Source organism: Haliotis cracherodii, unplaced genomic scaffold (assembly GCF_022045235.1).
Source record: "Haliotis cracherodii isolate W230 unplaced genomic scaffold, xgHalCrac1.p SCAF_22, whole genome shotgun sequence".
Classification (NCBI taxonomy): domain Eukaryota; kingdom Metazoa; phylum Mollusca; class Gastropoda; order Lepetellida; family Haliotidae; genus Haliotis; species Haliotis cracherodii.
The window spans coordinates 3236491-3262704 of record NW_027266278.1 but is presented as its reverse complement, the minus strand read 5'-3'; the positions used below and the strand labels follow the sequence as shown (position 1 = coordinate 3262704).

Genomic DNA, 26214 nt, shown 5'->3' with positions numbered 1-26214 from the left:
TCGTACCATAGACCTTGCAGTTAATGGGCCATATCTCGAGCCTCACAAGTTATATTTGTGTTTTGTTTCAGGATCTATAGCCAATATTGGTGGGTCTTCATACAAGTGTAAAGATGGTTCCAACCCGGAAAACGACGTACGGATTATTTCCGGTGTGATAGCAGCGCCATCTAGTGTCACATCTATCCAAGTCGCCAACTTACTGAAGCTCTTCCGTATACCACAAGTAAGATACACTATATCCTCCAGCTTTGTGATACACTGCCTCCTGCCGTCGTTCGGAACGGTGCAGGTTTCACTGACTCCATGACACCTCTCTCTCTCTCTCTCTCTCTCTCCTCTCTCTCTCTCTCTCTCTCTCTCTCTCTCTCTCTCTCTTTCTCTCTCTCGCTCTCTCTCACTCCCTCTCTCTCTATGTACATCTCTATTTCTCTCACTCTCTACCTCTCCTTCTATCTCTCTGGGGCGGTCGGGTAGCCCAGTGGTTAAAGCGTTCTCTCGTCACGGGTTCGATTCCCGACAATGTGTGAAGCCCATGTCTGGTGTCACCCGCCGTGATATTGCTGGAATATTGCTAAAATCGGCGTAAAACCATACTCACTCACTCACTCTATCTCTCTGTTTTCGGATTGTCTTCCTCATCAAGCCCCTATCTCTCTCTCTCTCTCTCTCTCTCTCTCTCTCTCTCTCTCTCTCTCTCTCTCTCTCTCTCTCTCTCTCTCTCTCTCTCTCTCTCTCTTTTTCTCTCTCTCGCTCTCTCTCACTCCCTCTCTCTCTATGTACATCTCTATTTCTCTCACTCTCTACCTCTCCTTCTATCTCTCTGGGGCGGTCGGGTAGCCCAGTGGTTAAAGCGTTCTCTCGTCACGGGTTCGATTCCCGACATAGGTACAATGTGTGAAGCCCATGTCTGGTGTCACCCGCCGTGATATTGCTGGAATATTGCTAAAATCGGCGTAAAACCATACTCACTCACTCACTCTATCTCTCTGTTTTCGAAATTGTCTTCCTCATCAAGCCCCCCCCCCCCTCTCTCTCTCTCTCTCTCTCTCTCTCTCTCTCTCTCTCACACACACACACACACACACACACTCGCACAAACACTTTAATTACCAGCCACATGTGTACACCTCAAGGCCGCGCTTGTCATACAAGCTGTGCCACATGCCATGTCATGCTATCTCCTACATCAAGTGAAAATCAATGGCCGTGTTTGTAATCATAGCAAAACTACTGTTATTGAGCTAACACTTGAGATGTTGGAAGTTGTGATAAACAACAGCTTGTCCGTCCCATGGTTATCTCTAGCTTTGATCCTTGTTATGCCAGTATGTTGCTTGTAAGATGGGAAAACAGCTTTAATCAAGGGTCTGATGGGACTGTTTGCCAGTCGACTGACCATTAACTAAAGGTTGTAATAATTCAAGTTCGTGCTGGAAAACGAAGATTTTAGGAAACATGGCCACGAAGATCGTAGGAAACAAAGCCGTGCACCATATATGGTGCAATAATGAGCGAGTGGGTTGGGGTTAATGCCACTTTTAAAAGGATTCCAGTTATATCAAATCGTGTCAGCTTGATGTGGGAGAAATCCCGAAGTGATGCAGGTCTCAAACGTTTACCTCTTTGGTGAAACCCATGAGCACGGGTATGATACTGACAAACCTAGAATGGATCAGGACGAACCGGGATTCGAACCCACAATCATAGATTTCTAGCGTGCCCAAGGGACGCAACTCTGCACAGCGAAAGAAAGCGTGTTAATCCTTGGACCGCTGATCGGAATCAAAGGTTACCATGAGGTATCAAATCATGGCCAAGTAAATATCACTGTCTTCTTCTTTAAAGTGTTATGGGGACTCACAACAGAGTCGCGAAAAAGGGCTTGATGCATGTTAAAGTATGTGTTTCTTTTCTGACGTCCACCAGCAGTTCTCATGTCACACAGCTGCGCCCCGTAAACAAACCAGAGAATCGATTGACTGATTTTGTTGAAACTAAAATCGATATGTCAATTTTGCATTGCTGTGTACAAGTGTTTCGTCTTATATGTAAAGAAGAACGTGTAGGAAATATGTTCATTTTGCCACATAGTGTGTGTGTGTGTGTGTTGGGGGGGGGGGGTGGTGCAGTTTTAATGCCGCATAACTCTTTTGAAGCTGATTAGCAATACTGATAAATGCTTATGATGAAACTTGGGGACTTCAGCCAACCTACAGAAACAACGACCCAGTTCACGTAAACACAAAACGTCAAGGCCGGAGATTAATCAGGTTGGCTTATCCGCAGAAACATCCTACCCTGATGACACCAAGTGTCCTGTAGGTGGACCAGACCTGCGCAATAAACTCCGTGCAGCTTGAAGCCACCGGTCGAACTTAAATCAATGTCTCACGGCAGATGGTAGCAGAGCTTCCACTCTAAAACTATTCTCTGCAATATGAAAACACTGTGAGCGCATACTAATCACAACGTGGCGACAAATGGATGCCTTGGAAAAGAAGGGACCTATCATGTAAAATCACGTGTTGATTGTTCCTTATGGTTGCCACACGGAGGGTTCTCGCAGACATTTTGACTTTGCACCAACTTATGTGGGGGAGATGAAACAATATTCTGACACCGTTATTACTGCCTGAACGATGACACAGTTGTGGACAGTCTTCTCTGGTCGAACGTCAAAGTCCGAAGATGACAACTATAATTTCACAAAGGGCCACAATACGTGTGTTTGCAGTGTTGATGTGTCTAGGGTGCATACATCTTCTCTATTTCGTCCTGAAAATACCATATAAGGAGCTACACCCGAGAAGAATACATCACGTGACACTCCATCATCTGATCAGCAACGCTACACACCGAAGGCACTATAACAGGTCGGTGTACCCCTCATTTGGACATATGAAGTATATCCTAAATAACCCGGATGTGTGTCATTCCAATAAGGAGGTGACGGTGTTGTTCGTGGTGCATTCTGCCTGGTATAAAACCGAACAGAGACAAGTAATGCGACAAACGTTCTTAAATCAGACCTATTTCCCACAGCACACAGTTAAGTCGGTGTTTTTGTTAGGTTTAAATACTTATAACCAATCAAATGAATTAATTGAGAAGGAAAACGCTGTACATGGAGATATAATTCAAGGAGATTTTATGGATACCTATCACAACCTGACCTATAAATTTTCTCTTGGTTTACAGTGGATGGTTGGCTTCTGTCTTAATGTTAAATTTGTTATCAAGATTGATGACGATACTGTAATGGACACATTCAGATTCCTGGAAAGATATTTGCCAAAATACCAGAACAAAAGACGTCACATACTTTGCAATGTGTGGTCCAAGAATTACATGTCAATAAGAAGGACGAGAAGGGATGCTGTAAGCTGGGACATTTTGAAGGGGTACAAGGTTTACCCCTGGAGGTACTGCAGTGGCTTTGTGGTCGTCCTGACCGGAGATCTCATTCCTCTTCTGTACAAGTCGCTCTTCATCTCTCCGATGTTGTGGGTGGATGATGTCTACCTGTCCGGGCAACTCCCGTCACGGCTGGACAACGTCACCTACATCGGCCTGCGACCTCAGGAAACGTACTACAGCTATGACCGGAAATTCCCAGATAGGGTCAAATGTCTAGGACGTCCGGGTTGTGAACTGTTTGTATTTGAAGACAGAAACAGATACAAGGACTATTACTGGAAACTGCTATTGCGTAACCGTGGACAATTGTCTTGACTTACAAATCATGTCTTATTATGAATATATATATATGTCTATTCAGGTCCATTGACTTAATCGTATATATATATATACCTGAATGTCCAGAATTCAAAACGGGGTAGCCGAGCAGTTAATGCGGTCGCTCGTCACGCGGTCCAGGTTCGATTCACATCATGGGTAGGTACAACATGTGAAGCCCGTTTCTGGAATTCCCCGCCGTGATATTCTTGAAGTATTGCTTAAGGCGGCGTAAAACCATACTCACTCACTCCAGATGTCCATTTGCACAGATGATGTTAAAGGTATATCATTAAATGGTGTAAACGTCACTTGAGTGTGCTCTATTACTCTCATACACACTTGTAGTTAGCCAACAGATCCGGGTTATTGAAAGATCATCTAAACTTGTATTGGGTGCATGTTGTTCCAGCTAACCATATGAAGGCATCACATGTCTAAGCTGTAACACGCCTCATTCAGCAATATTTCAGCTATATGACGGCGGTTTGTAAATAATCGACAATGTAATTGATTTCATGAGCATTGATCCACGCAATTGGGATACAATGACATGCATCAACTATGTCAGTGAGCCTGACCACCTGATCCCGTTAGTCGCCAAGCAAATTTTGCCTTTTACCGCAAGAATGGGTTGCTGAAGACCTATTCTACCCCGGATGGTTGTCGATAGTGGAAGTGAAGGTATACGTGTGTCCTATATGTATACCTTGGTGCAGCCAATGTGGGATTGAACGGTGTTTAACAGTGTCGCATCATGAGCATCGATCCACGCAATTGGGATAAGATGACATGCACCAACCAAGTCAGCGATCCGTTAGTCGCCTCGTACGAGAAGCATGGGTTTTATGGCAAGAATGGGTTGCAGAAGACCTATTCTTCCCCGGGGCGTAACCCGTAAAACGTTATAGGGTGTCATGTTGCTGGGACAAATGTGTGTTAAGGATAAGGATATGTGTAAGAATAAGATAAATATATGTAATTTTTTAATTTGAAGTTTACACGATATACGGCTTTTCCATTGAACGACGTTCATACAGTTTGGCCCTCACTCCGTGAAGGTTCATACTCCAATGAACTCACACAAAGTGAAGGTCAATTCTTAAGTACACAACGCTATAGCAGAGCTATATATGTACGCAAAGTAAGACCAAAGTATTAAACAATCCAAACTATTTACAATTCAGGGTCTCAGTACAGCTTTCAAAAGGTTCTATGATCGACTTGTGAAGGATATTTCCATATTTGGCACATCGGTGACATTAATGATGTCCGATGCAATTCACTGTTTTGACTTCCACCACATGTTCCCGTGATTTTTGTAGATGAACAATAGACTTGCCTTTGCATGTGTTTGCGACGGTGCCATCGATGGGGCAGGAGGATACACTCAACTTTTTGTGATTCATAAACGCATGCTCATATATAATGGGAATCGGACAATCGGCTCTGTTTTTGGCAGAGATTTCTCACGGATCTGTAAAGGGTTTGTCGCTATTATTTATTTTTCACATTATTGGAGGTGTAGGTGTATAACTATTGCAAACCTTGTGTGAAAATAACATATCGTCTCTGTATGATAAGTCATCGCTAGATTTATATCCGTAAAACAACTGAACAGTATTTGAATAAGTTGTATCAGAATACAAGGTCAAGTCGAATGGCAAAAATCTTGTCCGCATTTTCCATGCTCTATCCATCAAGGTTCTTACAGGATAAACTGTCATCAAATTCATTTTTGAAGACTACAGATGAAAAGAAAAATCATGTTTATCTTAATAACTAATAAAGCCTAAGAAGAGACCAAAGGATAGTCCTACTTATATATGTTGATTTCATAAACTAAAAATAATTGAAAGAGGATGTTTGATTGACACTGACATTGTCCTGTATTAACAACGACCATGTGAACTCATCCAGCTATCAACATATCTGGACGATAGATTTTCGTATGGTGTTAATATGACCTCTCTGTTTGATTTATCACTGCCATGGGGGGGGGGGGGGGGGGGGGGGGGGATGCATGTGTACTTCAAGTTTTCATTTCTTAGACATCTTCACGTGTGGTGAGTCGACTGTTAATGTAAAGAATTGACACCCTGATAATAATGACTTCCAAATTTATTGCTCACTTTTCCTGGCAGCAATGTCCATCTCCACCTTCTAGTTGACGTCATGCCATTAGCACAACCTGACCAGGATTATACCTTTCCATGCTTAATGAAGAAATTAAAAACTAAAATCAAATGTTAATACCTTGTTGTATAATTGCCAATGTCGTTTTCACGGCGCATTCAATGTGTGTGCATAGTTTCTTTTCATATCAAAAGATTTTCAAAATTGCCTTTCAAAGTGTATTTCTTTTCATTAATCTCTTGAGTGCATCTCAAGGACATATGCATAGCTGTAAGGAAATTGAATAGTGATGTAATGTTAAATGTTATAGGCTAAGCGCTTTATTGTCCTCTTGGACTCTCATGTTGAGCTCACCTTGACCTTTGTACACGATTGTGATAGAGGTATGACAACTTATTATGATAACACATTCAAGACCCCAGATGGTTAAAACAAGCAAGATTTACTTCCATTGCTTTAAGCTTTCTAAATTGAACAACAGACAAAACACTTCTTTGGTTAGTTAGACCATACATTCAGCTATAATGGGAACCCGCTATGTAAATTGAAACAGAAGGCTTTCTGTTTGCTGCTCAGGACCAGCCACTTCCCACTCGAAACCGTCAAAGTGTGATTTTGGATCAAAATGTAAATATGAAATGTAGATTGTGCAACGAAATTAATGAGACTGTTCAACACATTTTCAGTGGATTCTCAACTTTGGCACAAACACAGTATCTTAAGCGACATTCTTACCGTCTTCGCCGTTCTTGTGGGTTTGACGCAGAGGTCCATCCATGGTACGACCCAGAATATGTAGAGGGCGTCATGGAAAATGTTGAATACAATTTTTGGGGGAATAGGCCCGTATACAGCAACAAACCTGATCTTGTCCTTTTTCATAAATCCAATTAAATCATTTTTATTATTGAATTTTCTGTCCCATTTGACACTAATGTGATTGACAAGATTCAGGAAAAACATGGCAAATATGCTGACCTCGCGATCGCTTTCGAAATGTCCCGCTTGCATCAAGTACCAAGTTGTCCGACTCCCTATTGTTCTCGGTGCCTTAGGTTTGGTACCTCCCAATCTGTTGACTGACATTGGGAGAGCACCCGGGTTTGCTACCAGGAATACAGCCCTTGAGACGATCTGGGTAATGCCAAAGGCTGCAGTGTTGGGTAGTATTCACATTCTCCGAAATGTTCTTGGTGGGTTTGACTAGGCAGCGCTTCCTAGGTTGTAATGTCTGACAGCTTGTGTGTTTCCTTTATCCTTTTCATTTGCAGAAAGGATCAAGATCCTATTTTTTAATAGGATTTATTCAATAATAGTTGCACGAATGTGTATTGATTTTGTGAATATTCCAACGGATTCCAACATTTGTAAACATCAGCATTACACACTCATGTACACCTGCGAGTCGCCAGTCGTATATGCAACAGCTTATGTTGACATATGATCGATGTGCTTCTCGGAGGTGGTTTGGCAATTATATTGTAACATGTGGGACGCATACCTATACGTGTCTCTGCATATTAACCACCGTCTTTAGTGCATGCCTATCCCATGTTGACCTGGGCCTGATCACACTGACCTGTTACCCGTGAACAAACTATCCTCATAACACGTAATTGAGTAGCTTTATTCAAAGTATTCGATGTGTTTGGGTTACGTGTAGGCTGTGGCTGCGATGCTTTAGCAATCTTGAATTCCATTTATGATATCCTGGAAATCTTGCTTTTGTAAGTGATCAGATTAGCAACCAGGTTTAAAATGTAGGTTTGATCATTGGCAGGACGCGCTCACCCATGTGGAAATGTTCCTAAGGTAAGTTGACGGGGCAGTGTAGGTGGTATGTTCGTAAGAAGCAGGGCCAGTTCCACAAACGACTTTAGCCAAGGGCATTATAACTCTAATAGGATATCTTGATGTGATGTTATGACTGCATGGTTTCGCCTTGACAGGCGAACTGTCATCTCTAACGCTTCATGACAGAGTAAAAACATTTGTATTTTAACACCTGGTAACATCACTGTTTGATAGTGACTATAAACACATGTTTATGGACTAGTCCGATACGTACTATCGACTCTGCTTTTGACAGAGACTTTTTTTAAGAATATCGAGTTATTTCCATACACAACAGACACTAGAGTAGTCCTTAAAAAGGCATGGCTGCCAACATCAGACCTGTACTGTAGCCTGGATGTTTCCTCCCAGAAAGTATACGGTTCTGTTTCGCTTGTGATGTGTACCTTGATGAACTTGTTATAGACCTCACAATGGCAGAGAAAAGACTTAACAATGGTAGAGAATAGGTGCAATGTATTTATCATAACATAACTGAGATATAATAAATTGGATAATCAAAATTGAATTTCCCATTTTTTGTCTTTATAATTTAGCAATGATCATCGTCGATACTTCTCTTGTTCTAAAATAATTTACTATAACAAAACAGTGTTTATATGTTTAAAGCAGCGTGAAGAACGGATGCAATAACTGACTATGATATGATGGACATTGCTATGAGGAATGTTGCTTTGTACGACATATACTGGTGCTGAGAATACAATACGTATGATTTCGCAAATGTTCAGGACACAACAGAGAGTATTTCACAGGTGTTAATGTCTGCATGAGTTTAAAATAGACTAACAAAGCTGGTACGCATTATCTTAATTTTGGGCAAAAGTGACGAAATTGTACAGCGACAATGTCCTCATGCAATATATCATTTATCTTCATGTAATTTACAATGTACTATATACTTACATGCAATATACAATATACTATATACGTACATGCAGTATCCAGTATACCATATACTTGTACACGCAATATACAATAAACTATTTACTTACACGCAAAATACAATATTCATGTATTCTTACATGAACCCTACCATATACTTACATGCAATACACAACATGCCATATTCTTTCACGCAATATACAACACACCATATACTTACATGCAAGATACAATATACCATATACTTACATGCAATATACAATATACCATATTCTTGCACGCAATATACGATATATCATATACTTACATGCAAGTGACGTTTACAATGTACTTCACCTTTTGACGTTTACACAAATTTTGACTGGAACTATTTTTCATGGGGAATCCCCGAGTGGAATAATTCTTTGTTCTCTCCCCTGTTTACCACGATCGTGAGGATCGACGATGTCGGACAATGAATTAACGTTTCTTTTTCACTCAAAGTTTCATTAAACACTTCTTGCATATTTGCATTATTAACTCAGCTGCGATACATACATCCCTGAATTCCTCATACATTTTAGAATCAAAGTATAAATGGTCTTTGTCACCAATACAAACTGTGCAGATAAACTCAAGCGAAATAGAGTAGGTGGAAAAACGAACGCTGTGCTCGGAAAACTGCACTTGTTTGAAATGTAAAAAAAACAAAATTCAGATATTACACTTTGTAGCATGTTCTACTATTTTGAGATGTACAATGGCTTTATATTTTTTGGAGGTGAGGTGAAATTGGGTTTAACATCGTGTCCAAGATTATTGCACTTATGTAGCGACGTGCATTCACGTGTTTGTGTGTGTGTGTGTGGCTGCTTAAGCTTGTACTAGTCCGGACTGATGCCGATTTATAGTGCTAGCTCACTGAGATACCATGCCGCAGTTTAACAAGAATACCCCACTCAGACACAGTATACTGACTCCGAACCGACCAGTCCTTGTTTTAGTCCCTTAATGACGACAGGGTAAAATAAGTACCATCTTTTAACGTCTTTTGGTATGACGCGGCCGGGGATCGAACCCCGGAGCTTCCGCTCTCCGGGCGGACGCTCTACCACTTGACCACGGAGGCGGTCATATTTTTTGGAACTACATGGATAGAGTATCGTAGCAAGAATTAAGAAATCAAAACAGATACAAAATTTGATAAATTCAGCAGAATTCTGTTTGATGGCATGACTGACGCAAAATCACGCACAACGACATGTTTCTTGGTTACAAATGAAAACAAATAGCAACACACAGATTGTCAGGGTGTTTCTGACCACTTACATGACACAACACATGTTGTACATATTTAGTAGCTTCTTTAAGGTGAAGGTCGTGTGAAAAAAAGAATGTCAATTCTGATGTTACATGTTTCTTTATTTATGGAATTGGAACTACTTTGTTTTTGCGTAAGTGTGAAGATTATGGGTCACTGCATTCCAGTGCAACGAGGAACGTAAATCGTTTACAATGTGCGTCACAATAAAATTGGCATCCCCCTAAACTTCAAAATGCGAATTCTTGTTGATGCATGTCATCGTATCCCAACTGTGTGGATCGATGCTCATAATGTCAATCACTGGATTGTCTGGTTCAGACTCGATTATTTACAGACCGCCGTTAATAGCTGGAATATTGCTGAGTGTGTCGTTAAACAACAAACAAACAAACAAAATACGAATTCATAAGAAATGAAATTTACATTGTTTTAAAGTTTTGAATCGTACAAGTTTATATCTTATGTAAACCTGCACGGTTCAAAGCGTTCAACAAAAATTCAATGACTATCATGGGCTCATCCTTTTTTGCTGGATATGAAAATACGAGAACCGAATCGACAAACTACTCAACAATGCAACATATGTTGCATGGAGCCCTGAAAGGAATATTTAGGTCAACTGCATTACAGCTCAACAAACACTGCTGTGTCGTTCGGTCGATCGTGAATCAATGTTTGCTACCCTATGATAATATGGGATGTGTATCATGATGTGGTTGGCAATACGAATGTTCACAAAGCATGATTCAATTGGGCTTCTTTGGAAAGGTGTTGGAGAAACACTTTCTCCTCTTGAACTTGACGTTGTTAACGCCTGAATCCCTGAAGATGAAGCCTGTCGTCTTACTAAGACCCACTGTATGCGTGTTAGCTGGGTTGGTGTGTCTTATGTGCGTGCACATCTATTTTATTCTGAAACTATCAAATAAGGAACTTCACACGAGGACAATCCACCATATGACACGTCATCATCTGATCAGCAAAACTACACACCGAAGGCACTATAACAGGTCGGTGTACCCCTCATTTGGACATATGAAGTATATCCTAAATAACCCGGATGTGTGTCATTCCAGTAAGGAGGTGACGGTGTTGTTCGTGGTTCATTCTGCCTGGAACCAGACCCGACAGAGACAAGTAATGCGACAGACATTTTTAAATCAGACCTATTTCCCACAGCACACAGTGAAGTCGGTGTTTTTGTTAGGTTTAAATACTTATAACCAATCAAATGAAATAATTGAGATGGAAAACGCTGTACATGGAGATATAATTCAAGGAGATTTTATGGATACCTATCACAACCTGACCTATAAATTTTCTCTTGGTTTACAGTGGATGGTTGGCTTCTGTCTTAATGTTAAATTTGTTATCAAGATTGATGACGATACTGTAATGGACACATTCAGATTCCTGGAAAGATATTTGCCAAAATACCAGAACAAAAGACGTCACCTAATTTGCAATGTGTGGTCCAAGAATACCATGGGGATCATAAGAAAGAGGAGATTCGCTGTAAGCTGGGACATTTTGAAGGGGTACAATGTTTACCCCTGGAGGTACTGCAGTGGCTTTGTGGTCGTCCTGACCGGAGATCTGATCCCTCTTCTGTACAAGTCACTCTTCATCTCTCCGATGTTGTGGGTGGATGATGTCTACCTGTCCGGGCAACTCCCGTCACGGCTGGACAACGTTACCTACATCGGCCTGCGACCACAGGAAATGTATTATAGCTATAATCGTCACTTTCGGAGGAAGACTAAATGTCTAGGACTTCCGGGTTGTGAACTGTTGGTGTTTGAGGATAAGTATGGGTACGACGATTATTACTGGAAGATATTATTGTATAACCGAGGACTTTCCACGATCCAAGTATAAGGGGTATGCACGTACGGTAGTTTTGGTAAGTTCAATTATGAAGTGAGTAAAGGTTCTGTTTTGTTAAGATGATTTTTCTTGTTTCTTAGTCTGCGTTTTTAGTGTGTATGTGCGTGCGTGCTGGCTTGCGTGCGTGTGTGGCCGCGCGCGGGTTAGCCCGTGCGTGTGCGTGTGTGTGTGGCCGCCCGCGGGTATGCCCGTAGGTGCGTGCGTGCGTGCGTGCGTGTGTTTATGTGTATAAGGAATGTATATTTGTGTATTACCTTAACGTCGTATTTGATGATTAACAGTGTATGTACGTATACGCTACTTTTTTTATAGTTTGTTTTCACCGCACACAACGTTAACCTTTTTCTATGCTTATCAGAAAGTGGAAAGATTGTTGGTAATAATGTCAATTACAGATGAAGCTTTGTTTCTTCCTATTGGTTTTACAATTAGCTCAGAAATTAATTTTACTAATTACAATCATATCCATTAATCATTTTATTTTAATGTAGAGTTCCTATTAGTATTTTCTATATGATTAATGTTGAAGAATTGAAACAATCCATTGAGGCAATATTGGGCTTTGTTAGATAGAGGTGCCCCTTTAAAAAAAAGAGTTGTGTTCATCAAACTTTGGAGGGAGTGTAGGTTATATCCAAGCGTGCTATCTCATAGTGGAGGAGTGAGTGATAATGGTTTTTTCGCCCTTTTAGAAATATTCCAGCAATATCACGGCGGGGGACACCAGAAATTGGCTTCACACATTGTACCCATGTCGGGAATCGAACCCGGGTCATCGGCGTGACGAACGAACGCGTTAACCACTAGGCTACCCGACGCCTCATAGTGGAAGGAAATATCACGTCTAAACATGTACACCCCCTAGGAAAACGGCGCACGGTCAAGAGTTGTCAGACCGCCAGTCAGTGTTTGGGTGAATCTGTTCGACCAATACTGAATCCCCGTATCAAAAGGATGTAGTGAGTGAGTATAGTTTTACGCCGCTTTTAGCAATATTCCAGCAATATCCCGGCGGGGGTTACATCGGAAATGATCTTCACACATTGCACTCGTGGGGAATCGAACCCGGGTCTTCGGCGTGACGAGCCAACACTTTTACCACTAGGCTCAGCCGTCGCAATTCGCCGTGCAGAGAAGCATCCCATAGTTATGACAGCACTAATCACGATTTCGAAGCCAGGCCGTCCTGGTTTGTCAGCACCATAGCCGTCCTCGTTGGTTTCACCCAATGTGACTTGCGTCATTGTATGCCTTCCTCCCATATTTAGATGTTATAGCGCTTATGCAGTTCCATGCGGTGAAATCGTATTCGAAAACGAATATCGATATTTTTTCTAAAACCTATGGCAGCCGTTATATTAGATTCCTTCATGGTACAACATAACGATGTTTAAAAATTGAATTTTACCTCGAGGTTTCAAATGAATAAAAAAGAGGTATCTATCTGATCTACATTTTGACATCAATTTTCAAAAACACAGTAAGTTTATCTCCATTCTACCATGACGCCAAGAACGCTTTGAAAACGGTTTTCTTTTTTGAACGCGTAATAACACATAGGTAAATAGGTCAGCCATCTAAGAGCGTTCAGAAAGAGGTACTGAAAAACGTAACACATGCTACTTATGTGCAAGGGTCATTACTTGACTGGTTCGAAATTGTAGTTACAAAATACATAGTTCTTTAAAACGGATAATAAAATAGCCACAACTTATTTATTTCTCAATAACTTTTCAGTAGCGGGAGTTTAGTATGTTGAAGTTGAATCATGTACCAGTTTATCAGAAAAAAACTTTCAAACAGTAATACATGTACCGTATTCGACGCTGGTTTCTGTTCAACATACCATATTCAGCATAATAAGCGCCAAGGGCGCTCTCAAAATTAGAAATCGGGGGCTTTTAATGGATTATTATTTTAGTGAAAAGAACAGAGCTGAAAGATAACTTTCGTGGTTTATGCTGACAGCCTAAAATATTTATGTACGACAGATATATTTTTCCAGAATTTAATTGCCCATAATGAAGGATGCATATCACATGAGTGCATATTATACGCGAATAAATAAGTCTTGTGTACATTGATCAATCGGAAGGGGTGCTAATTGGGATTGTTCAACGGCCAATATATCAGCAAATATCGCCGTAGGCGCTTATTAGAGCGGAGCGCTTATTACGTCGAATACGGTATATAAATTCAGAAATGACCTACCTGTCTGAACTTGACTTACGTTACTCGTCACGGTCCATGGCTGCCACGTTAGTTCACGGTGGCAATTTATAAATTGTACTAAGCCAGAGGACACTTCCAATCTGTAAGTGCGTTCAACATTCACTGGTGGAAATGAGCCTTTGTCATCGGAGCCATCCTGAAGTATGTCGGAATATTGCCTGTTTTTACCTGATGAGGACCTGCGCGCACGACACACTGTTCACCTTTTGTGACACAGTGGTTGGTGTATGTTTAAGTGTCAGTGTACGCCCAATGGTATCTGTTTCCTCAGGTAATCGAGACTGGTTACTGTCTGGCATTAACACTGTATATTTACTTACTAAGGCTGATGTGAAAAGGTTTTGATGCATCTAAAGGGATTAGATACCTGATTTTATGTTATTTTGACCAACCATAATTACGCATTCTTCGGTGTCATGGTACAATTATACTTGAAACAAGTTGCGTGAAGACAGGCATCGATTGCATATTGAATTTCACATGAGTCTTCATTGCAAAATGGATGGACTTGTCCGTTAACATTGCCACATTTCCCGACGTTCGAAAATAAGACTTACGTTTACTACCCCATATAACATCGGATAAAGTTTGTGGCTTTTTAGTGAAGGTGATAATTTGTAATAATTGATATATCGAGTCTCTCCAATAAGATAATTTTTCTGGTATTCATAACAAGCTCCTTTGATCTCGCAATTAAGGACGGCGTTGCTGTGTGAATGACAGAACAATCGCTGCGTTTTGAAAGGATGCTTGTTCAATTACGCGTGATGGATCGATACCCCCTGCTACAACCCTCCTCCCTGGGTCTGTGGGTACGAGGTGGTTGGAGGTCAGCGGACAAGCGCCATGTGCCGGAGATAGCGCTAAGGTATTGATGTCGGACACTATAATTACAGTACCGGAACTAAAGCGAGAATCATGTTTGATGCTGAGAATATGATTTTTTATTGATATCGGAAATTGGACTTCGACCATAACACCTAAATTGCTATTTGCACCAGATAGGAAAATGTTTTGGTCGATAAAGAGTATCGTCGTGTGGACAGAAAGGTTGGAAATCAATTATCTACCTGGAGCTAAACAATGATAACAAAGAGGGACTGCGGGTTGAGGCGGGGTGAGGGTTAAGAAGAGGGAGAAAGGGTTAGAAGTGTGTGGATTGGGGAAGGGAGGAAGGGTAAGGATGGGAAAGGACTTTGGCCGGAGAATAATAGTTAGGAGGAGAGTGGGAGAGGGGTGATCGGACTAGGGGTCAGGAGGGGTGATGTTAGGATGAGGTGGGAGTGTGGGTTAACGGGAGTGGTACTTGAGGAGGGAGTGAGGGTTAACAGGGGTGGTAGTTAGGAGGAGGGAGTAAGGGTTAACGGGAGTGGTACTTGAGGAGGGAGTGAGATTAACAGGGGTGGTAGTTAGGAGGAGGGAGTAAGGGTTAACGGGAGTGGTACTTGAGGAGGGAGTGAGATTAACAGGGGTGGTAGTTAGGAGGAGGGAGTGAGGGTTAAGAAGATGAGGGTTGAGTGGAATTTTAGGATGCAGGGAGGGTTAGGAGGAGAAAAGATGGGTGAGGGTTGAGTGGAATGTTAGGATGCAGGGAGGGTTAGGAGGAGAAAAGATGGGTGAGGGTTGAGTGGAATGTTAGGATGCAGGGAGGGTTAGGAGGAGAAAAGATGGGTGAGGGTTGAGTGGAATTTTAGGATGCAGGGAGGGTTAGGAGGAGAAAAGATGGGTGAGGGTTGAGTGGAATGTTAGGAGGCAGGGAGGGTTAGGAGGAGAAAAGATGGGAGAGAGTTGCGGGTAAGGAGGAGGAAGGTTTAGGAGGAGGGAGGTGGGTAGGAGTGAGTGAGTGAGCGATAGGATGTTTGGAGAGGTGGTTACGAGGGGTGAAGGTTAGGAGGATGGGATTGGGAGTTGAATCATGGTTAGCAGAGTGAAAAGAAGAGCGAAGGTCACAAATCAGGTGAAGTGTAGCAACGTCGGTCGCGGAGAGTCCTTGGATGGGAGTCGCGTTTCGACAGCTTGGCGCCTGAGAGTTTCTAGGGCTTCGGCCCTTCCCCACACTGAAGCACATGTAACACATGTGGCATCACCTTGGGTAAGTGACTTTGTTCGGAATGTGCCTCTGTTCACCCAGCAGTGAATGGGTAGGATGAGATGGCAATGAGGTTGTTAACCTTCTAGCACCTATCAGGCAGCTGGGGTTGTATTCTCCCCAAGGAGTTGAGAATGATTCTTGAGTGCACACTGATCTAGGGACCGGGCAGATATATATAGCGCTTTGGGCATGCCCCTTAGTGGTTTGGAAATATGCGTAATCATTTTATCTATCTGGTAACTTTAAAGACCTTGAGTATGTTTTCTACCAAAAAAAGTTAAACAAAGTAACATACACTCCAGTGACCTCTCAGTGCAATCTTGTCCGTTACAATTACCATCATCACGAAGCTGTCTTCCGCTGAACCAGCAGACTGCGGACACAACCCAGGCAAGTGGAAGCGAGGAGGAAAGAAGTGACCACTCTGCCTCACCGCAAGGCCATTACACTGTCTGGGCACACACTGACAGTACGGCAAAACCCGTGGGTGGCGGAGACGCTTGTGGGGTCAGCTGTTTCTGGGTTGGTTAAGCACAGAGGCAAGGTAGCTACCTGTGTCAACTGTTGTCTAGGGAGCATTGACGTGTCTAACCGACTACCGCCACATGTTCAAATTTAATAGGTTGACGGATTAAAGAAACTTAGCCCAGAGCGGGTCAAGTGCGTACCAAGAGCGAGTCCATGGCGGGCCTGGGGCGAGCTAAGTGCGGGTCCATGGTGGGTCTGGGGCGGGTCCAGAGGGTAGCAGGAGCAGGTCCATCCAGGGTGCTAAGTGTTGGTCCATGGCGTGTCCACAGCAGGTCCAGGGGAGGTCCAGGATGTGTCAAGAGCGGGTACAGGGAGGGTCCAGAGCGTACCCTTAGCGGGTCCAGGGCGAGTCAGGGGCACACCAAGAGCAGTTCCACCCAGGGTGCTAAGTGTGGGTCCATGGCGTGTCCACAGCAGGTCCAGAGAGTGTCAAGGGCGGGTTCACAAAGGATCCTGGTTAGTTAGGAAAGCGGGCGGTTTAGCGTGGACTACGGCGGGTTGAATGAAGAAGTATTTTTTGTTAATTAAACCCGGTTCTGTAGGGTGCTTTTAGTGACTTCCTGACTCTGACTGTCTGGAAGTAACTGATCGTGGTATATGTGTAGTCCGAGCTGTGCAGGTTTGTAAATCCAGAACCAATGCTGTAGACACATTCACTGAGTTGTCAATCGCATGTCTTCACATCAGTAACTCACATGCCTACATCCTGAACATTTAAACTAATCAAATGCAGAATACGGTTACTTCCATTTCAAATACATACACTGTGGCTTTTTGAAGTTTTGTCTTTATATTCACAAGCAGCTCGGTGGTTGAGCAGAACATCATAAAAGATTTATAAAAGTTACTTTGCACCAAGTGAACTTTAAAATTGTTTGTACTGCAACTCTTAAAGTCCATGATTTAATCTCGATGTCGTGTCTCCTGAGCCTTGAATATAATTTAGGGTTCTGATTGATACTTATAAGACAGATCCGAGGCGCTGCCTGAATTACCTTCACGGAGGACTTGACATTCTGAGACTCCAGTAAAGACATAAGTTCCGTTTAACTTAAAGATGTAAAATCATTTCCATCTTTTCACTTCAACCGTGAATTCTTAATGAATAGTCTTCATCTACTTTCATTCAAACGAAATTTTTCATATCCGACATGACGTTGTTTTTTTAATTCTTTTAAAAAATATTTGAAAGCATAGATTCTATATCCTTAGCGTCTTGATATATTCGTTGAATATCTTATTTTTATTGTTCTTAAGGAGCAAGGGCCAGTGGGGTAGCCTAGTGGGTAAAGCGTTCGCTCCTCACGCCGAATACCCGGGTTTGTTTCGCCACATAGGTACAATGTGTGAAACCAATTTCTGGTGTCCCGCGCCGTGATATTTCTGGAATATTGCTAAAAGCTCACTCACTCACTAGTCACTCACTCTTAAGCAGTTATATCTTTTATAATGGGTTTTTTTATTATTAGCTACTATATCAAATGTCTATAACCTGTCGGCCAGCTACTAACTGACACTTGTGTATGACTGGCGTAAGATGGCCTAGTTGGTAAAGTGTTGGCTCGTCTCAAAAAATACCCGCGTTCGATTCCTAATGTCCATGCCTGGTGTGCCCCAGATCAGGTAAGACATGTCTGATCCCGATGATATCCTGACGCTAATAATCCTCATACATTCCATATCCCAGCTCCGCCGATCCGCCCTCTACTTACCCGTAAGCCAATCGACTCAACACCCGATCAACGTAACCAGTACAACAACAACACCTGTCCACCCTCTATCTACCCTTAAGTCAATCCACATAACTCCCAAAAGCACAGCTTCTGGCGACAAAAGTATCAATTTGAAGAAATATATAGCCTGATCATTCGACACATCCACAGTCTTCCATGCAATACTTACTGACACTTGTCTGTGACTGGCGTAGGGTGCCCTCGTGGGTAAAGTGTTATCTCGTCTCAAAGAATACCCACGTTCGACCGTCCATACTCTACCTACCCGTAAGCCAATCGACTCAACTCCCGATCAACGTAGCTAGTACTACGGCAACACCCGTCCACCCTCTCTCTACCCTCAATCCAATCGACTCAACTCCCGAAAGGACAGCTTCTGGCGACAAAAGTATGAACTTAAAGAAATACAAAGCCTGATCATTCGACACATCCACAGGTTTACCTGTGACGATTATATACATTAAACTACAAAGGGAACACTAATTTTAGTTCGTTATAACGGTTGTTCGTTATAAGCATATACACAGCAAATGGCCGGGACAAATATGTTTGTTATATCCTCCAGTTCGTGTTCGTTATAAACGTAGTTTACTGTCGTTACATTTCTACAACCAAAGATATATACTATACTATTAATTCTAACCTACCCATAACCTTACCGCGGTTTGTCATTCTGTTGAATCATCCTAAAGTATAAGCTAAACTGTTCCTGTCTATTCGGTTTCATTCAACCCTAGATAAACTCTCCCAAACACAACGTAAACCAACGTCTCTAGTATACGGCGTCCATGGTCGACGTTATGGGAGACATGGTAACGTTAATTGTACATTCACGTCGAGATCTAATCTCGTAATGCTTCTGGTATCTTCAAAATCCGTCACTTTTTAATGGTGCCAGTCGATGCATTTGGGACAAATGATTGTGTTTATTCTTCTTTTAGACCACCTCGTATAAAGAATGCAAATGTCTCGTTTTGATGTACTCGAAAATAGATCCGGGTTGTCAGAAACACGATCCTGGTTTTACATCTACCCAGCCGCCACTGTGACAGTGTAGATGGTATCAAACTCGTTCACTAGAGCTATACAACTCTGAGGAAACTTTATATGGTCAAATAGAGGGGTAAGATGTCCTCCGTCTGATGTGTGCAAATTAACACTTTAATCAAAACTCACAAAACTGCAGTCAAACGTATTGAACACCTTGGTTACTGAGAACTAGCACCGAGAGTTATCGGCCTTTTGTAGCTCTTTTGTGTCCGAGATGAATTAGTCATCGATTGTTTTCGTTTTGGTTGATCCCAGACCTTCTGAACCCGTGGTATATGCAATCACTTGTCCCCCAATTAAACTGCTTCAGCTTAGACACATATTCATGGTTAAAGCCATCGTAAACAAGCCACGGTTTCATACAAGCTAGAGCCTGGAGAGGATTTACCACCGGCTTTATCGGAGATGTGGAACGTTATGTTGTAAAAACGTCATTTCTTCCACCTCAGTGATTTCGTCTCATTATTTTATGACAATTTGTCTCAAATGAGAATTTGCCCATAATAATCTTGGGTTAGCGCTTCTACTTAATACCTCGCCAACCGGATAGATTCCGGACAGAGCTCTTTGGTGAAAACACACATGACTTAGGTTGAAGAGAGTCAAATGAGTGGTTCGAAACGCTAGAGTCATTTCCTGAAGGATTAAAGATCAAGAGAACTTTGATTCACTTTATTGCCTTAACTGTCTGAGAATGGGACTTGTCACCAACGGTTATGGAGACAGGAATAAGACTTGCTGTCGTTTATTGTCGAGCCGAGTCGGTGTTTAACGTATCGGGAATTACGACGTGATTGTGAAACAGTTGAAACGTCCCTAACACATCGGAGGTAATAGGTAACTTGTGTAGAGAGAGGAGAGTCTGTTATGTTCACAGTATTCACAGTAACCAGCACTCAGCTATACTTACCGCTAATGTTATCCAACAAAGGTGATATCGACATTGGAGTTACATCAAAAGAAAGCATGCCTTTACAGGGAATAACTATCCTGATTTAAGATATTTTATTGACCGAAGACAAATGGATAAGACACAAGTTGTGAAACAGCAGTTGCATTTCAAGGCGTACTTATTACTTGATAGAAGACCGTCTCCGTGGTGTAGTGGATAGAGCGTCTGCTATGTTAGCGGAAGGTCGGTGGTTCGAGCCTTGGTCGCGTCATACCAAGTGTTACAAGATGGCACTGGTTGTCACCCTGCATGGCGCTCGGCATTAAGGAGATAACACAGGGACTGGTCGGTACAGAATCAATAGAATCTTTCTGACTCGGGTATCCATGTTCAACTGCAGCATATTGTATCAGTAGGCTAGTACTATAAAACAGTCAATGGTCCGGAATAGTACAAGCACTCACGCGTGCACACAGATGCACGCACACAAATGCATAAAATGAATAATACATATTGTCTATTCCTCATATATGGTATTTAAGATCCGAAAACACACGAAGGTAATACTCTCATATTATGTCCTTCATGGAATAATGGTTGTCCAGGACATATTTCCACTCCATGCTTCAGCTTTAGAAACTGCGTATTAATACACAATTTGAGTGAACCGCCCTATTTGCCATACAGGTTTCACACAACCAAATGATTTCCCAAAGGCTTATATAGTAACGTTATATTTTTTTTAAAATAACTAAGCAATCAATACATGTACGTGTGTGCACATTTGGACTTAGAGCAGCAATAAAACTAAAAACATGACCAGCTTAGGCAGCTCCTTTTCCGAGTACAGGAAGCTAAACACACCACCCCCAGTTCCGCACCAAATGTGACTTGCTTGAAAATACCTTTGGTCACATTCAGCATAGGTCATCATGTTGTAAAAGACAGCACTAAATACAGAAAAAAACACGGTCAGTTTTCATTACTGGGTGAATGTACATTTCAAAAACATAAAAACCATCCAATCACAGCTGCCAGATTATTCAATCTGCACTGAAGGCTACGAAAACTACTTGTTGAACGACTTATTCTGATCTGGTGTAGTAGAACCTGCCGTGTCACATGCCATGAAGGCACTCAACATATTAGGAACGTTAGTGAAGAGTTATTGGGAAAGAATGCATTACATCGATATGGAGCTTGAAAGTAGGTCCTACTAGGTAACCTCATTTGCATATTTATCCCATCGTGAATCCAAGTATATCGGATTGGTTTATCACATAGATGACACAAGGCTCTAATTGTTATTGGTTAGCAATTATAGCGATTAACGTTGTTTGGGATTAGAGCTGTGACATCTCGTTGAAGCAACTCTTGTATATGATTATCTGATGAGGTGTATATCTGTTTACGAGAGCGAGCGAATGTTTTTTTAAAATCACAGCAACAGTGTTTGAAGCTGTATAGTTGTTGGTTGTTTTTTAACGCCGCACGCAGCAATATTCCAGCTATATGGCGGCTGTCTATGATTAATCGAGTCTGGACCAGACAGTTGACGTCATGAGCAAAGATCTGCGCATTTGGGATACAAAACATTAAAGTAAATACATTAATTAAGTGTTCTTTGGAATGGCCGATGTTGATTTGTATATATTAATTCATTTATTTGGTCAGAAGCAATCGGTCCTATTATGTAAATACCTTTTAAAAATAAGCTGGTAAGTAAAGGTGTACGCTCGTATGTACACTATACTAGGCTTAGAAGCAAAAAAAAATATATATATATAAATAGGCAATATCTAGTCTTTTGAGGATATTTTGCAAACACTATTCCCGTGTTCGCGTGCTGGGACAGTTTAGTCCCAGTGAAGCTTTCAAAATATTGCGTCTTTTTTCCAATGTGACGTATCCTGACAAAAGTTATGTAGGTGAAAACATGGCTTGTTTTTACACTTCTCTGTGACGGAAGCGGAAGGATACGCTCACCTTTTCGCGAACACCTGGTATCCCCATCATTTGATAGTGATTCATAAACATGTGCTCATTAAATAGTCGGAATTGTACAAATGACTCCTGAAGTTTTTATGATTATGAAAACAGTTTATTTGCTTATATTTCACCATCACCAAAGAAGCACATGTCCAGACACTGCACATGAGTCTCATTCAACCGTCAAGTTAAGCCTACATACATATATGGGCGGTCGGGTAGCCTAGTGGTTAAAGCGTTAGCTCGTCACGCCGAAGACCCGGAATCGATTCCCGACATGGATACAATGTGTGAAGCCCATTTCTGGTGTCCCCCGCCGTGATATTGCTGGAATATTGCTAAAAGCGGCGTAAAACCATACTCACTCACTCACTCACTCACTACATACATATACACCGTTGTCAGTTAGTGTCTGACTTGGCCACAATCACTTGTAATAGTAATAGAACTAAACCCCCAAAGGTCATCTGATTAATATACTTGCTTGAATTATATATGAAAAATATTCATTTGTCAATCATAGCAGTTTGATCGTTTGTCATATCAGCGATGGAAATATTGTTCATCTGACACTAATTGACATTACGACTAAAATATCCAAGCATCACGCTGACCATCGTATTGCCAATGGCATCTCAGACAGCAGTGGTTCTCTGATGCGTGCCGATATTGTTGTGAGAAACGGTCCAGCCTCAGCCATGTTACGGTTTCGTGATAAGGCACCATTACATGGAGCAAGGCTTGAGTGCTCGTCTGTGCCACATGACACTGTGTTGTTTATGTAGGCATTCTTTATGTGTAGCAATTAGATTCGGTTTTCGAATCTCGATATCGGTTTCAAAATAGATCTGTAACATTTTTCTTCATTGCGTAAATTTTTAATTCTCCCGAATTCCTTTTGCAAACACAAGACACATAGTAAAATACATTCGCCAAAACAAAACACCGCACACATTTATATAGAATAAAAAACAAACCCGTCCACCACAACCATCACATGTCTACAGGCCAAACCACCCCGTCCACCACAACCACCACATGAATACAGCCAAACCTATCGTCCACCACAACCACCACGTGTTTAAAGCCAAACCACCCCGTCCACCACAACGCGCCTACAGTCAATCAGGTAGAGACCGTCGTATCAAGCCAAATCTGACAGGAGCCATAAAATCCACAGATCGGTGAAGTCGCAGCGTCACCGGCGTGGTGCCAAGCAAGGTCGATACTACATCTGCGACACCGTTGAATACCGTTGTTCCGTAATCCCTCACTGCCCCGGCCCCACAGGTATACATATAGCACACACGTATACCTTCACTCCACTATCGACAACAATCCGGAGTAGAATAGGTCTTCAGCAATCTATTCTTGCTGTAAAAGGCGACTTTGCCTGTCCAGATAGGCGATTAACGGAATTGGGTGGTCAGGCTCGTTGACTTGGTTGATGCATGTCATCGTATCCAAATTGCGTGGAACGATGCTCAAGATATCAATCACTGGATTGTCTGGTCCAGACTCGATTATTTACAGACCGCCGTCATATAGCTGGAATATTGCTGAGAGCGGCGTTAAACAACAAACAAACAAACAACAAACAAACAAGACTGTCACCAACATGTAATTATCTGTCCTTGTGTTTAACCTATGTCCTGAAAGATACGATACTTCCCGACACAAACACGCAGCTTTTGTTTGACACATGGAGGTCATCATTCTGTTACATAGGGATTGTTATCAGCGATCTCCCTGTGCGACAGTTGCTTTCACCCAATGTAATCCAGGATAGTTGCTGTTTTAGGCGTGGACAATGAACTTTATTCCAGTACTTCCAAGAGGATTTATTTGAATGCGTCGTGCTGGTACATGTTACCGTTAGTCTTAGTTGACTGTGTGGATTACAGTGGATAATGATCATGGAACAAGTACCAACTCAAAGGATGTACTTGTTCGTATTGTTACGCATTATGAACCACCCTTAGAGTTCTTAGAGAAACTTCACCACAGTTTTAAATCACTCTTGTTCAAAAACACAAAAAATAAATGCATAAACTAAAATATATTGAAAAGATCAAAATCTCAACGAAATCAACATTTATAATGACTGTCATACAGCATCCGATATTGGCATGACCCAGATTCAGGTGGGGTAGCAAAAACCTTCAACGTATGGGACAAAGGGCACACACATCTCAAAACGCTCAAGTTCAATGACACGTCACATTAATAGCGTGTATGACCATCCCATGCTAAAAGACACGGAAAAACTCACCAGCACACAGAAAAAGTCAGTGGTCTGATGACGTCACGTGGGTGTTGTCATGCTGATAAAGAACACTACGTGGCAGCTGTTGTAGAAATGATAGGACAATCGGAGAAAGAATGACATCCATGTAACGCTGAGCTGTCAAATTTACGTTAACGATGACCAGTTGAGTTCTTTCCTGTTCACAAGTTCCTCCCCAAACCAAACCTCCTGAACGCAACTTACGGCCGTTCGTTCTCCCCTTCGGTGGTAAACACGCTGTTTTCCATCAGTTCTGAACAAACGGAACCGGCTTTCATCAGTAAAGACGACCCTGCGCCAGTCACGTCGCTGCCACCGACGTGCAGTCCGGGCACATCTAAATCTCTGACGACGATGTTCCGCTGTCAATAACTGTCCTCTGTAAAGTTTGTAAGCCCTAATACCTTGAGCCGTTAGTCGCCTGGCCACTGTCTGTCGACTAACCATATGCCCTAAAGCATTCGTCGCTGATGACGTCCGTATGCAGAATCGATTCCGGAGATAAAAATAACACAAGTACCGGTCTTCATTGGGCGTTGTTACCCTGCGTCTGCCTGCCCTGTCTGTCTGTAACGTTGCATCAGGCTAGTTACAGCTACACGGAAGCAGCCAAAAGTTCTAGCAATGTGGGCATGAGTGGCTCTCATCTGTACCATACTAAGGTATCACTTTCTGCATAGAGCATTGTTCCGTTTGGGTGATGTGTTTTGCATTGATTTAGTTTGAACTTGTGTTTTTAGCTTTTTCAAATTGAATTTTTAAAGTGGTAACGAACGTTTCCTTTGGCCGTCAGTTTAGTATTGAGTATCCTTAATGTTCATTTATTGCTAAATTAAGGCTCGACGTAAAAGGAAAGTTGAATATTACACAATTGAATATGAATCGTCAATGCAAGAGAATAACAAGTCCAGATAATCCGCCGAAACAGATTCAATTTGGCGTAAAGTCATCCCTCTTGTTTTCAATGCAGTCTGTGAATAGTTTTGTCACATTGAATCTTTCTGCGTTGATCTTAATATGATGTCTGTTTGTGGTTTGACGCCTCGCTCAGTAATAATTCAACTATATCACGGCGGTCTGTAAATAATAGAACCGGGCTCAGACAACCCAGTGATTGACACCATGAGCATCGATCTACGTAATATCAAACAGATAAGGCAGTTTCACTCATCTCTTCTATTTCTAGCTCAGGTGGGTTAATAAGAGGCCGGGAATTGGCAATTTGACCACTATTGAACTCTGTCAGATAAGCACATAAGCTGATCAGTATTTGATGAGTTTTCGTTAAGCTGTTTTGGCTATCATGTCCTTGATGACACCTTCGGGGGACTGTAATTGAGAACCCCTTATACATGGAGTTAGTGAGTTGTGTTTAACGCCGTTTTGTCAGTATTACAGTTGTGTCACGAACCCGCCGAGCTACATCATTGCCCCAAAGATGAATAAGAATTCAAAGATGATCAATCTCTATTAAAACATAAATTAAAACATCAGCCATACCCTTGACAACGTCATTGAGGCGTCAAGGCCGTAGTTAACTTTTTTTGACAGGGGGGTGGGGGGGGTGGGGGGGGGATATTTGTACAAGTATCACGTATGTTATGTACA

General features: G+C 42.0%; 2 protein-coding genes and 1 pseudogene across 2 annotated transcripts; all 3 read left to right on the top strand.

Annotated features, from left to right (window-relative positions):
• Positions 1–26214, top strand: part of LOC139471349 (metabotropic glutamate receptor 8-like) — a 183775-nt pseudogene that overhangs the window by 65284 nt on the left and 92277 nt on the right.
• LOC139471347 (beta-1,3-galactosyltransferase 1-like) lies at positions 2402–3998 on the top strand. Its single transcript, XM_071253667.1, has one exon. It carries the CDS (start codon positions 2692–2694, stop codon positions 3733–3735), a length of 1044 nt encoding a protein of 347 aa, XP_071109768.1. The 5' UTR covers positions 2402–2691; the 3' UTR covers positions 3736–3998.
• LOC139471372 (beta-1,3-galactosyltransferase 1-like) lies at positions 10658–11794 on the top strand. Its single transcript, XM_071253704.1, has one exon. The coding sequence runs from the start codon at positions 10658–10660 to the stop codon at positions 11792–11794; it is 1137 nt and encodes a 378-aa protein (XP_071109805.1).